At 36.4% G+C, this 13,205-nt stretch overlaps 1 protein-coding gene across 1 annotated transcript; it reads right to left on the reverse strand.

Annotated features, from left to right (window-relative positions):
* Positions 1-8,427: 8,427 nt before the first annotated feature.
* Positions 8,428-12,840, reverse strand: LOC150083436 (uncharacterized). The gene is made up of 6 exons (XM_090377282.1): positions 12,641-12,840; positions 12,084-12,139; positions 11,573-11,677; positions 11,056-11,091; positions 10,353-10,397; positions 8,428-8,651 (listed from the first exon to the last, which is right to left on the reverse strand). The coding sequence occupies exons 1-6, from the start codon at positions 12,768-12,770 to the stop codon at positions 8,568-8,570; spliced, it is 456 nt and encodes a 151-aa protein (XP_090233408.1). The 5' UTR covers positions 12,771-12,840; the 3' UTR covers positions 8,428-8,567.
* Between the last annotated feature and the right edge of the window lie 365 nt (positions 12,841-13,205).

The raw sequence follows: 13,205 nt of genomic DNA on the forward strand, positions 1-13,205 counted from the left end.
AATCTCCTTAACCAGACAGGAATAACAATTTATGAAATATCTACCTTTTTCAACTAAAAGTTTAAAAATCTGCCCAGATACCTAAAGGATCCAGTTTGTAGCACAACCATCTTTATTCTTGTTTATTGAAATCACAGCAATATTTTCCATCACTCAGACGTATGGGATAACAGAGCAGTTAACTCAAGAGACACCCTCTCCTCACTGCTCATCTTTGTCGACGGCGAATGCTGTGGTGTCAACAGCACGCTGGTTGAACACTGGAGGACTGGATAGGATGAATCCAAATACGTGGTACAACACGCCAACAAATACCTTCGTGTGTGGCGCAAGCCACACGAGTCCATAGACCCATCGTGCATGGCGCCCAGTATCTCCAGGCAGGCGGCTGTTGTTGCTTGATATGGGGAACATTTTTTCTGGCAAGAAGTAGGACCTCTGGTGAGTATGGACCAACGTTTCACTGGTGAGGTCTATTGGCAGCTGTTGGGAGAAAATGTGCACGGTGCCATGTTGCAACTTTTTCCAGACAGACGAAATCTTCCAAGATGGTAATGAGCTGCGTCATCGGGTTCGCAGTGTGCCGGAGTCATTCAAGGTACACAATGAACATATCACTCATATCGACTGGCATTCAAATTCGCTTGAGCTCAATCCACTTGAACACCTGTGAGATGTTTTGGGATGGGAAGTGAAGCGTATTGTTTGATTACAGTCATTTTGTTTGTGCAAAGCGACACAGGAGGGTTGGAAGGGTATACACGCTCATTAGTATCCTGTTTTTCTGAGGTGCAAGCATGGCTCCATATGTTCAGTTGACACCAAGAAAAAAAGTGTAGCTGTTGCTCTGTCCCAGGAAGGGCTTTCTACCAGTGCTATCACTGGTAAAATAGGCTGCCACCAGTCAACAGTATCCCGGGTGCTGAAATTAAAGCTGAAACCGGTGATATGAAGAGAAGACCTGGATAAGCCGTAAGAGAGTGACTACGCCTTCCCAAGATCGATATTTGAATCCTAATCTAAAACCGGACTTTCAGATGGCCTCTGGTGTTGAAAGAAGTGCACGAACTATCGAAAGATGTCTTTCGGAATGTGGTCTGCATGCCTATCGGCCCAGTACAAGAAGAATCCTTTGTTGACCCAACAAATGAGGAAGAAGCGACTTGCTTGGGCTGGAACGCAATCTTCATGGACAAAAGAGCAATGGGACACCGTAATTTTTCTGACGAATCGAAATTCAACCTGCATGGCTCGAATTGGAAGCGATATCAGAAGACGAAAATCGGAAAATCGGAGGCATACCACCTGACTGCATAACATCGATTGTAAAGTTGACCGCCGGTCAGATGGTTTCGGGATACATAACAAGCAAAGGGGTGGGGCGAATTAAGTTTATTAACTGAACGGTGAATGCAGAAACCTACACTGCTATCTTGGAGGAGTGCCTAAAATCCGTTATTAGGGATCACCACACAGACGTTTAAAACTTAATTTTTCAACAGGACTCAGCACCTTGGCACACAGCAAAATTGGTGAGTTTAAGCTATTTAGATTTAATGATGAATTTGTCTTCTTGTCTCACAAAGCTTAAAATATACTTTCATCAATGTTCTCCCTCATTTTCCTCCCTTAAGGTGCAGTCATACCTCAGAAATGCTGCATTACAGTGTTGGATTGGTTAGGCAACAATCCAGATTTGAACCCTATTAAAAATTTCTGTTACATAATGTCATCTAAAATTGTTCAGAAGCCAATAAGTAAGATTCAGCTGCATTTAAGGATGTGGTTCCAAGAAATTGGACAACCGTATATCTAGAAGTTGATTAACTCTATACCAGATCGTGGCAAGGCTGTAATTGCAGCTCGAGGAGGAAGAACAAAATATTGAGGACTTATTTTGCTGACTTAAAGTACATAATACTATTACGTTAACTTTTCATTTCAGTTTGTACACGTAAATGCAATAAAATGTATGTTTCGTTGTCACGACTGCCATTGCATGATTTCTCATATTTCCATTAATTACGCATTTTATTCTTTGGAAAGATATTTATGGCATGTAGGCATAGCAGATGGAATCTTTTTATTGGATTTTATTCACAGAGATATATATCCCATCTAACAAATGCATTTCGAACGTTTCTGAAACCCACAATGCAGCGCAAAACACATTATTTGCAAACTTCATTCACAAGTGATGCAGTTTTTTTGTCTAGTCATAAAGGGGCAGTCATACCTCAGAAACGCTGCATTTGAAAGCCTTGCTGGCAGCTTGACTGAAGACCCCCACCAACAACTTCAGACATCTAGTAGTCAATGCCTAGTCGAATAGTGACTGTTATCCGTGGGATTGGTTGGCCCAACACAGTATTTAGGACGTGGTGACAATTCAGTGATCAGTGAGTGTATATCCTTTATGGTTGAACCTCAGTGTTCAGGATTATTGATCACAATTAATGTTTCTAAGCATCGGAATAATATGGATGAAACTCTTATCTGTTTTTTTTCCCTTTCATTTCCCACAGAAAGGACGCATGTTGATTAAATCCAAAATTTCCCTTCATAATTAGTTACGCGAATTTGAGATTAAAATATACATTAGCAAATGTGCTGTTTATAAATAAACAGGTTTACGTTTATACTTCGGAATAACCACATATATGAAACGAATTTACGAATATGATAATACTTTTGGAGTTTTTTGTTGTTTGGGTTTGAACAAATGATATTTCTGTATCTATACACTAATCATTTATTAAGATCGATTTCGCATTTCTGAATTTCATATAAATGTCCACTTGACGAAAGTATATCGAAAGCACCGGTCTCAGCCAAGTTCTGCAAAAGTATCTATGAAGAACAACATCCTTCTTCAGCTATCGTGGGGTTCTTAACTCCATTTTTTTCTTAAAATAATAATTTCACCGTCGAAATTGATGTCTAAACAGACATTCACTTATGAAGCGAATTTCTGCAGAGTCTATGTACGGAAAACATAACGCATACCAAAATATAAATAACAACTTGATGAAACCCTGCTTACCACCTCTAAGAGTAAAATTATTTGCTTTGAATGTTCGCATTTATCGTATTAAAGGAATATTTAATTATAACTTAATAAGAACTTGTAACATTTCTGTGCTACTTTGAACATAAATTGAATGAAATTTCACGAATTTGAAAGGTTGTTTGAGTAGAAAATGGGGAGGTAACAAGAATATTAAAAACGGAGTGAACTGTGAAATTCTGAATGCGGAATTTGAATTTGACAAATAGATTGTGAGTAGGTAGAATAGACATGATCTTGGATTGCTGAAGAGTTCAAAGGCAATTTTAAAATTTATTTCTTATGAAACATTGTGATAAATTAGTGTCAAGCAAAATACTAAACGTTAGAAAACTCTATATTATCATAAATGCCTGTATATCCAGTTGACTGTCCTTCAAATTTTAATATTTATCATAATAATCCATCTCAAAAGTAATAGTTTAACATAGAGGTACATCTGCCACCCCGGATGGCAGGTTCAGACTCTTGGTTTTGATCGCTGTTAAAGTGCTCAGGAGGTCCGTTCGTGATTCTCGCGACGGTGTCCAAGATTTGGAGTTTCGCAACTGCACAGGAGTCCAAGATAATGTACAGAATTTTAACCACATCAATGGCAAGCCAAAAGAAAAGATACAACATTAAACAGTTCCACAGTTTGAGAACTTCTCCTTCAAGACCTGTACGTCAGTGCAGAAGTCACTAAGCTACCTACCAAGAGCAATAATTACGATTCATTCAAGTTGTTCTGTGAAGCAACGCCCGTCGAAGCTATCTGTAACCCATATTTCTCGCGATCGATGTTGTCCGACCGCTCCGTCAGAAGGAGAAACATCGCGGAGCACACAACAGACACTCGACAGAATGGAAGCTAACTCAGGGTCCAGACTTAACAGTGGTCGCGCTCCTTATGCCATACAGAAGACAAGACAGTCGGTTCTACCATCGCAATAGACAACGGCTCCATTTTACTCCATAGGACAAATTCTCCGAACAAGCAAGACAAACTACGCTGGCCGATCCCAACAGTGATCACAATGAGACACCCAGGACCTCATGCGGTACTTCCTCTCTCGTGGTCCAAAAATTTAATTCAAGTGCCCCGCTCTGACATTATAAGTGTAATGTATCAGAACGTTAGGAGCTTGCGAAATAAAATAGGGACTACGGAGCAAATCCTGCTAGCAGGCGAATTCGATATCTTAACTATATCCGAAACATGGCTTGAGCATGAGCAACAGAACATAATGATAGCTACACCAGCTGGCTATGTGGTGGAGTTCACCTCCAGGAGCAATAGAACGCTATGTTCTTCAAAGACGCGGCCTTCAAATTGATCAACATTAACTCCAGTGACTCACCAAATTTCGAAGCCCTAGCCATCACGCTGATCAGAAACGGCACCCACAATGGATATCTGCTTGATGTATATCCCACCTGTCTTAATATTAATAATGTCTTAATATTAACTTAATATTTACATAATTAAACTTAATATTCAAACCTTCATAATTATTCTCGCTTTTCTCTGCCCTCCAGTTAATTCAGTAATAAAAAAATTATATTTCCATTATATTTGTAAGAGCTACAAAAACATGTGACTTAGAGACATCCTGCAACACACCTTGGTATGCAGGATGTACTTCCGATTTAACCAACGGAAGCACACCTGCTGTAGTGAAAGGCATATAACAGATGTCATGGCACGGTCATTCACTAAGTTTCTCCTTCCTCACCCAATCTACAGTGCACTGAGTGGACAGGCCTAGTGGTCAACTGCTTTGCTTTAGTGTATCGTATTGGTTTTCAGACTTTCAACAGATTATAGACTCGATATAGTGAAATTCTAAATCCTCCTCTTCGATCAACTGAACACAATAAAGAACTATTAAGCTATATGTAACTATTTTTCATGCTCATTTGCAATTAAGAGAATGTTCAAACTGTATTTGTTTTATGCATAATTTCTTCATAGTTCACCGTATTGCAAGGGCCTGACTGTTGTTGGCTTTTAGAAGTAACAGCCGCTTTTATTTATGATGCATTTTCACAGGCAGTTTTATATGCTATGGGAGGCTAAAATAACCTGAATAATTCACCTGGAAAATCTTATATCCTCTAACACAGATTGTCCAAGCACAGCCCCAGTCGAAAATGCGTTTAGAAGTTTTTCGAGTCCAGTCTGCGGTGGGATATCGAACTTTAACCTTTCCACACTAGTGAACAAGTGGCGAAACGGCTATATTTTCACAAAGACAGGTTCTGAGACCACAGGTTCTTAGTGTAACTATAAGCGACATTAATGTCAGAGTTTTTGTTCTTTAAAACTCTATTAGAATATCACACGCAATAAAAATTTACTATATATACATTGCCTGCTTGCTTTTTGAGAACCATTAGCTAATATTCTCTTTGGATTACCGTTGTTCTGAATCACGGCTCCACAAGAAATGTGTGGGATCAATAATTTTGAAAAAAATGACACCAGACTAATTGGACCTTTTATGTTATGGATTTCGCTGGCCAGATTGAAGCCTTCCACGTGTACCTCAAATCTATTACACAATTGCTGGATAGTTGCATTGTCATCTTGGGCTAAACATGTTGCATTGCTTAGTGTACCTAATCTACCAAGAAGTTCAGATAAAATTTACGTTCGCAGTGTCTTCGAGTGGGATCGAGAATCAAGTGTATTTCACAAAATATACCCTACACAATTACAGCTCTTCCAGCAGCTTCAGCTATCGCTACACACGAGGGTCGCTCCCTTGTCTGGTGCAGTTTTTTCCTCATGTGCATTTTTCCATTGGTGGTGAAAGAAGCAAACCTGGCCTCTTTAGAAAACATGACTTGTCTTCTTTCTCCTGCGTTCCTCCTTTGCTTTGCGGCATCAAGATAGTCGTAAATGTTTGCTACACCCAAAATGCACTATCAAAGGTTTTCTTCCCATTTCTTTTGATATTCCCTCATGAAATGCAAGTGTTGGTTCTTGAGTGCCTTCTTTGGTGACAACATATTTTAGTGACAGAAACAAAATTCATTGACATAACTTAACGAAATTTAGGCTCCATTTTCTTCATCATGTCCGAAAACGAATAGCATAAATTTTCTATAAATTCCCCCACCTTTCGTGATCTTTTTTCTACAATTAGAATCTGAAATCTAACTATAGAAAAACGTTAGTGTATCCAAGTTGTCGACATATTCTATAGGATTTTATAGATGGTGTTTATGCAAGAAAATTCTGGTTTCTGAGTGATTCTCTCTATATATCTCTTTCTCTCATATATGTGAGAAATCATCACTGCCAAAATTACAATAGTTTCTCTTTCTGTTAACTTACAGACCAAAGATTATTACTTATAAAATTATATGAAGTTTGATAGACTGAATTACCAACAGCGCTCAGTTAAACGAATGTCCGTTCTTCAATTTATTTTTTTAATTAAATCATTCCAAAATGTTCTGTTCCTTAAATATTACCTTAGATCAGCCCGACGCGTCACACCGCTTTTGGTGGTTCGCTTGCATCCATTCGAAAAATGGCGGGATCAGATTCCTATCACACATTGATGGAACTACATAAACACTTCCTTACCTTTTACTTGGCTGTAGTTTGTCGCTCTAAAAAAAAAAAACTTTTTCAGTGGGATTAACATTCATCTCTATAATCTCTGATGAATCAAAGTTCCAGTTCTATCATGCTGATGGACAGGTGTGAATTCGACGTCGAGGCAGGTGCACAGCTACAATCTGACTGCACCGTGCACAAAAAATGCAGACGGTGGTGGTGGTATCATGGTCTTCATGGACTTCAGTGGGTCTTCTCATCCTCACCGATCTCACCTTCACCTTCAGATCCTACTTCGGAACTGTTTTGGAAAACGTTTTGTCCTACTTGATGACATGGACCCTCTTTCAAAACGACATCTCCTCGTATGTCAAAGGTCCGCATTGTGCAGGAATGTTTCGAGGATCAGGTAAAAGCATTAGGTGTGCTGCTCTGGCCGTGCCAAAGTCTCCTGGCATCAATCCCATTGAACACTTGTGGGATGCAGTTGCACGCAGCATTAGCCAATCCACGCCAGTGTCTCACAATGTTGCCAAACTCTAGGACGTTCTTGGCTTCTGCTAGTCTATGATAGTTGAGGATACCTTTCGAGGTCTAGTGGATCTGGTGCCATGATGGGTGTGTGGAAGCAATAATCACAGCGAAAGGCTGCTCAGTACGCTGTCAGGAAGGTGGTGATAATATTGTGGCTCATGTGGGTATATTATAATTATATTTAACTCTATTATGGTTTTATAAGCGCTAGTTTGTTTGAGTTTTAAGTGTCCATTCAACAGGGCGCCTCCGTAGCCAGGTGGGAAGGAGCAGCAGTGCGTAGCACACGCTTCTTGATTAGACCGGGGTTCGAGCCCGTCACCACCAAATACGAAGGATGCGGAAGGGTCAGAGAATGACCACCGCATATCCCGGAGCAATATGGCTTTAGTTGCTAATGCTCCTAAAAACCAAACAAACCAAACCATGTCCATTCAACCTAAGTATTTGTAAAAAATATATCATATCTAAATGTTCTTGAACTCATACGGAAACTTTCCGAAATAATTAATCGTGTAAGTTCGGGACTTCCTGTATTTGTAGTTATTAAGAAGTACGTTAGAAATATTTTAATGACAAGGTCCTCTGTAATCAATGAAATGGACGATACGGATTATATTATCATTGTCTACGTAATTCGTCGATCTGAATCCATGTGATTATTTCCTTTGGACACCTCTGATGGCCAGTATCTAGAGCAGTATTCCACATACCGTTCACGAACTGAAAGCTGAAATAACTGGTGTAGAAGGCATTTCTGAAAACAAATTGGCGTGTCCTACTTGTTCTGTGACACCAATTTCCTGAACGCCAGTTTAGAACATCATAAAATTGGTAGAATTCAAAACTGTTGCGATTTCGTTGCTGACTCTGATTACTCCGATGCTTGGATGCAAATTGATAATGCCCTACTCAAAATCAAAACGATGATATATGAATGCATAAGACATTAGGGAAAAATATAGTACGAAATTAAATAGGATTTTATACATTTTTTGATATGACATGAAATACATTTCATGCAATTTTAGGCGCAATTTTATTTCTAATTTCTGCTAATGTGCAGGGTGCAACATCTCGCTCATTTTTTCTGTATCTCACAGTTCCGTAGAGTTCCGCTTCTCAGGTAGTTTTAAATATTTGCAATTTTAGTTAGAATTGGCATTCGTTTTCAACCCACTCTGAATTATATTCGTGTTGTCTAATTTCTATCTATAACTCTGTAGTGGCAAAATGTTGAGGACAAATCTTAAATAACACTGAAGACAAATATTACTTTCTTTTCAAGTATAGTATTTTAATTTTAAATTTTTTAAAAAATAATTATGATCATATTAATGAGATGTGGGACATTTTTCATTTCACTGTTAAGAATGAAGTGATTCTTCCCTTTCTTGATATCTTCAGTCGCTCCGTCTACTTCTTTTTAACTTCATTTGTCTCCTCCTCGCTGATCATATCGGCTATTAAAATTCCAGCGACGAAATTTACCAGACATTTCTGCAAACAATATTCGAAATATTAAGTTTTATGTTATGAGCTTGATTTATTAATCTTTATTATTATTTTATTAAAATGTATGGTAGCTTTAAATGTTTCATAATTCACTGGATACTTATGGAATCCATATCAGTGAAAGTCGATTTAATCAACTCAGCAATATGAATTAATCAAATTTTAAAAGATACAGACTTGAGTTAATACCTGGATATTGGAAAAGGGTGAAGAATGTTGCATATTAATTCTTGACAAGAACACTTCCCAAAACACCATCAGGTATCTAAGATGGTTCATCAAATTAAATTTGGAATGCTAAAACCTTTTCCAACTGATGTTAAATGCTGGTGTTCTCCCAGCGAGAAAATCATTCGGTATTGGAATCGGTAGGATTACCTTATCAAAGTAGTTTTGTTATGATGTCTGTAAATCATTAATGAAGGGCGGCACCCAAAAGCAATTCTATCTCCACCTTGTAACTCTGTGCTGGGAACAGTACATAGTAACGCCAGTCGGTGTGTTTGTGAAGGAAGTGTGAGTTATGTTGAGATGATGTTTGATTGGCTACTTTGCAACCATGGAATGTTTGCCCCAATAAAACTGCTTAACACCAGAGCCCAATCTGGTTGGAACGATCCAAATATCTCCAAGGGGACTGCACCCAAATAAACTAAAATAATAATGAGAAGATAAACAAAGAAAACAAAGAAGAAGACAGAAGAATCACATGATGTAAATCAGAGTGAAATCGAGTCCGAGATCAGTTAATGTTATCACTAGCTGCTGATTTGAACATGAGAATTATACGTAGATTATTTGGCTGCATTATACATATCTCTGGCGAAGTTCCAAAAGTTCAACTTTAGTTTAGTATCCGCTTATGCCTTGTTTTATTGGTCTCTCAAACTTACTCAAATAATCTGAAATAAGTTATTGGCCTCAGAGATAACGTAGAGCGATTAATCTTGATGAACAGAACTTCATTTACAATCGTCGAGTAGTTAAGATGCTAACTGAGAATTGTGTCAGGCATCTCAGCCATTTTGTTTGTAGTTTCACTCTTTATATCAAATACCTCCAATTTATATACGTATGCTGATGACATAAAACTATGCATTTATTCAGGAGAACATGAAGAAATATCACAAACCAAATAACCTCACCCTACAGGCAATTGAACATTCTGAGAATTTATCTTTTCTGTTTAGTCCTTTGATAGAATTCACATTCGGAGAGTCAGTTTGTTTAGTAACAAGCTGATCAATTATGGGAATATCTTGCGATAATGAAGTGATGGTTTTAAATTACTTTCAGAGAAGAGTTTATTCTATGAAAATTCAGCAAAACAAGCAAATTGACTATAACAGACAGATACGCAATTTAAAGATGCGATATCCTGATGCTTAATATTCATAACTGCTACAGTGCAAAAATCATTCAGTTTGATGAATAAGACAATTCAGAGACTGTGAATTGTTCCCTCAAAATCTTTATGATAGCAACCATCGTTTTAATTCCAAATCTGGTTTTAAATTACACTGTAAATCTGTCCATTGCCTCATGCAAATTTGTCTTCTACCATCCCTTCCTCTACTTGATTCAATAATACCCCGACAAAACTGAAATATTATTGAAACAAAATCACAACAAAAATTGTATATCGCAGCAGGTTAACTATATTAATAATAACCATGAAACACTTACTTTCGCAACTGGCTGTTCGACCATCTCGTTTATTTCGGCAGAGCTCTGAAATCAATGAGAATAAAATGAGCAAATCCTATAAAGTTTAAATGAGTTTGCCAACATTTCGTATTGTGTTGACAAACTCATTGATAGTGAAATTGAAATATATGCTATATACGCATAGATGGTTTAAATGAAAGGCAGTTTTATCGAATCACAAAATTCTTTCAAAGAAGAGAAATTATGCTTTAATGTAATACGGAATTTCAAACACGTTATTTAATATAACCGTTGGATTACATTTCAGGCTCGTTAGATTTTTCTTTATTTAAAATTTTTGTAGTTATTTTAATTATTATTGTGTGGCGTTCTGGATAGTTCCATTATGAAAATCTGTTGATTATAACACTTGAAAATATGTTTAAAAAAATAATAACAATTCATAGCCTTTGGAATCTGTGGTGTCCGTGGTAAACATCTGCAGGAACTCACTAAATTTCGAAAGTGAGTAATTATCCCATATCATCTCACGTACTCAGTCTTAATTCGTATAAAACATAACACGAAGCTAATATTTCGGAAGCCAATAACTGTTTTAGTAAATAAATATTGACAGTTCCGGAAAATTTTCTTTTCTAATAATCTGTCATATTCCCCAATGATTTTATAATACACATTTTTCCAAAAAAAATCCGTAAAATTTCCATAAATAAATACTCACCTTGCCTTCAAGCTTAGCATCAATACAATCTGTTACCTGAAATTAACGTATATACTTTTTAGAAAGGGATAATTTTGAAAATCATGTAAATTAAAATTCAAATATCAGAGATATATTTGGTTCAGTGAATACGTTAAATTTATCAGTAACCAGAGAGAGAGAGTTGATCTTATATACATGGTATTAAAGAAACAGATGGTTTATTTATATTGGACAACTGTACTGTCATGTACTATACAACTAAAGATACGCTGGACAACTACGTGTATAAAATATCGATACAACGAAATCAAAACTACTGATTTGAGATTTTTTTTCTAAAAAATTCAGTACTGTTAAGGTAAAATTTTGTTAAAATTTTTGAGTACATAAAAAGCTATTTTATTTGGAGAATAACAAAAAACTGTTCAATTTCGATATTTAAATAAATAAAATAGAAGAGCTAAAAAGTAGGGTAAAAGCCTATATGCCCTAATTTTTTAATCCTTCGAAAACCCTAATCTTTTACTGAACATACCTCTTCCACTTGGGATTTTGGACCACACAAATCACGGATCAACTCCTCATAGGGATCACCCTGCGTGTAAGTCTCGGAAAGACACTGTTGAACAACTTGTGCCCCCTGTGAAATGAAATAAATAGAAATATTTTGAAAAATCTGTCTGCTTCTGTCGACTCAAATCTTTGATTATTTCAAGAGACATGATTGAGATACACGTAGTGAGGAGGTATATATATCAAAAGGATTGAGTATAGAATAAAATTGGCAATAGGATTCTCTGTCATTTAAATAAATGAACAAATATAAAATATTGAATAACGAAGTATTTAAACTTATTTAAATAAAATATAAAAGAAGCATTCAGAAATTTCAAATGGATTGAACGCGATCAATAAATAATTAACTTAGCCGAATACCTTGTATCGCTTATAATCTGAACCCATGTTAGAAAATTAGTGATTCAATCGCTATAAATATAAAAAGCGATCAGGGAAGATGCTTGTAACTCTCAAAGATTTTAACTTACCTCTCCCTCAAGTTGGGTCAAACAGTGAGCAGCGCCAGCTTGGTTATCAATTGAATCTAAAAATAACAGTATTATTTAAAACACAAATTCTAACGATGTTAAGAACTGTAATTATTAAAATGAATATATCTTAATGATTAAATATAGGTTAATAACCATTTATTGGTTTTTATTATTTTATGATGCTTATAAGTTTATTTTTTATTTCAATGTATTTTCAACAAGGTATAGATAATATAAGACATTAAACATAATTATGATTTGTTCGATAGATTTTAAGGTTGTAATTTATTTTTGGTAATGACAGAGTCAGGATTAACAAAATGGCATTTTATCAGCAAATAAAAGAGACACAAACTGCAGTCCGGATAGTTCAATGGTTAGATATGTGAGAGAGTCAATTCTTTTCAAAAACTTGAAGCCCCATACACACTCATGCTGATACTATTATCGGCAACTAACGTAGAGAGAAAGAGCAATGAAAACTGATAATAATTTGTTACTGGGATAAGCGAGACAAAATGTGGGGGAGATTTATTTAAATATTTTAAACTTACCGCAGACTGCTGTTTGTAAGAACATTAAATACATTTCAGAGCTGTTTTCAGCAGATGCCTGTGGTTTTGGTTTTCCCAAAACGCAAACTAGCATTACGGCCAATATTAAGGAAATAACTCGGACATTCATCTTGGTGACCAAAGAAACGTTCTGCTCTATACAGTCCAAATTGTTTGGGAGTACGTTTTCATCATTTAGTGCTCTTATTTATATATAAAATGATGTGGCCAATTATCAGGTTACGTAAAAAGTTATAGAAACAAAGTCCTTCAGCTAGCCTACTTCCCGGAAATGTGTTTAATAGATTAAAATGGTCTAATGTCAGAAATCAGTTTAGCAATCAGTGGTTCATTAAGTAAAAGTACATAATTGGTATACCTTCTGTAATTCTACGCGATTTTAAAGTGAATTAAACGAGTAAAATGGAAATAAAACTATTTAACCTTAAAGAAAACTAACAAAATTAAAATTCACGAATTTAGAGAAGAAGCAGTGTGCTATGGCAGCTGTAAAGTATTATGGTACAGCAGAGTACAATCTTGGTGTTCACGAAACTCTGTGCAA

This window comes from Mastigoproctus giganteus, chromosome 7 (genome assembly GCF_048544385.1).
Source record: "Mastigoproctus giganteus isolate SK-2022 chromosome 7, ASM4854438v1, whole genome shotgun sequence".
Taxonomy (NCBI): domain Eukaryota; kingdom Metazoa; phylum Arthropoda; class Arachnida; order Uropygi; family Thelyphonidae; genus Mastigoproctus; species Mastigoproctus giganteus.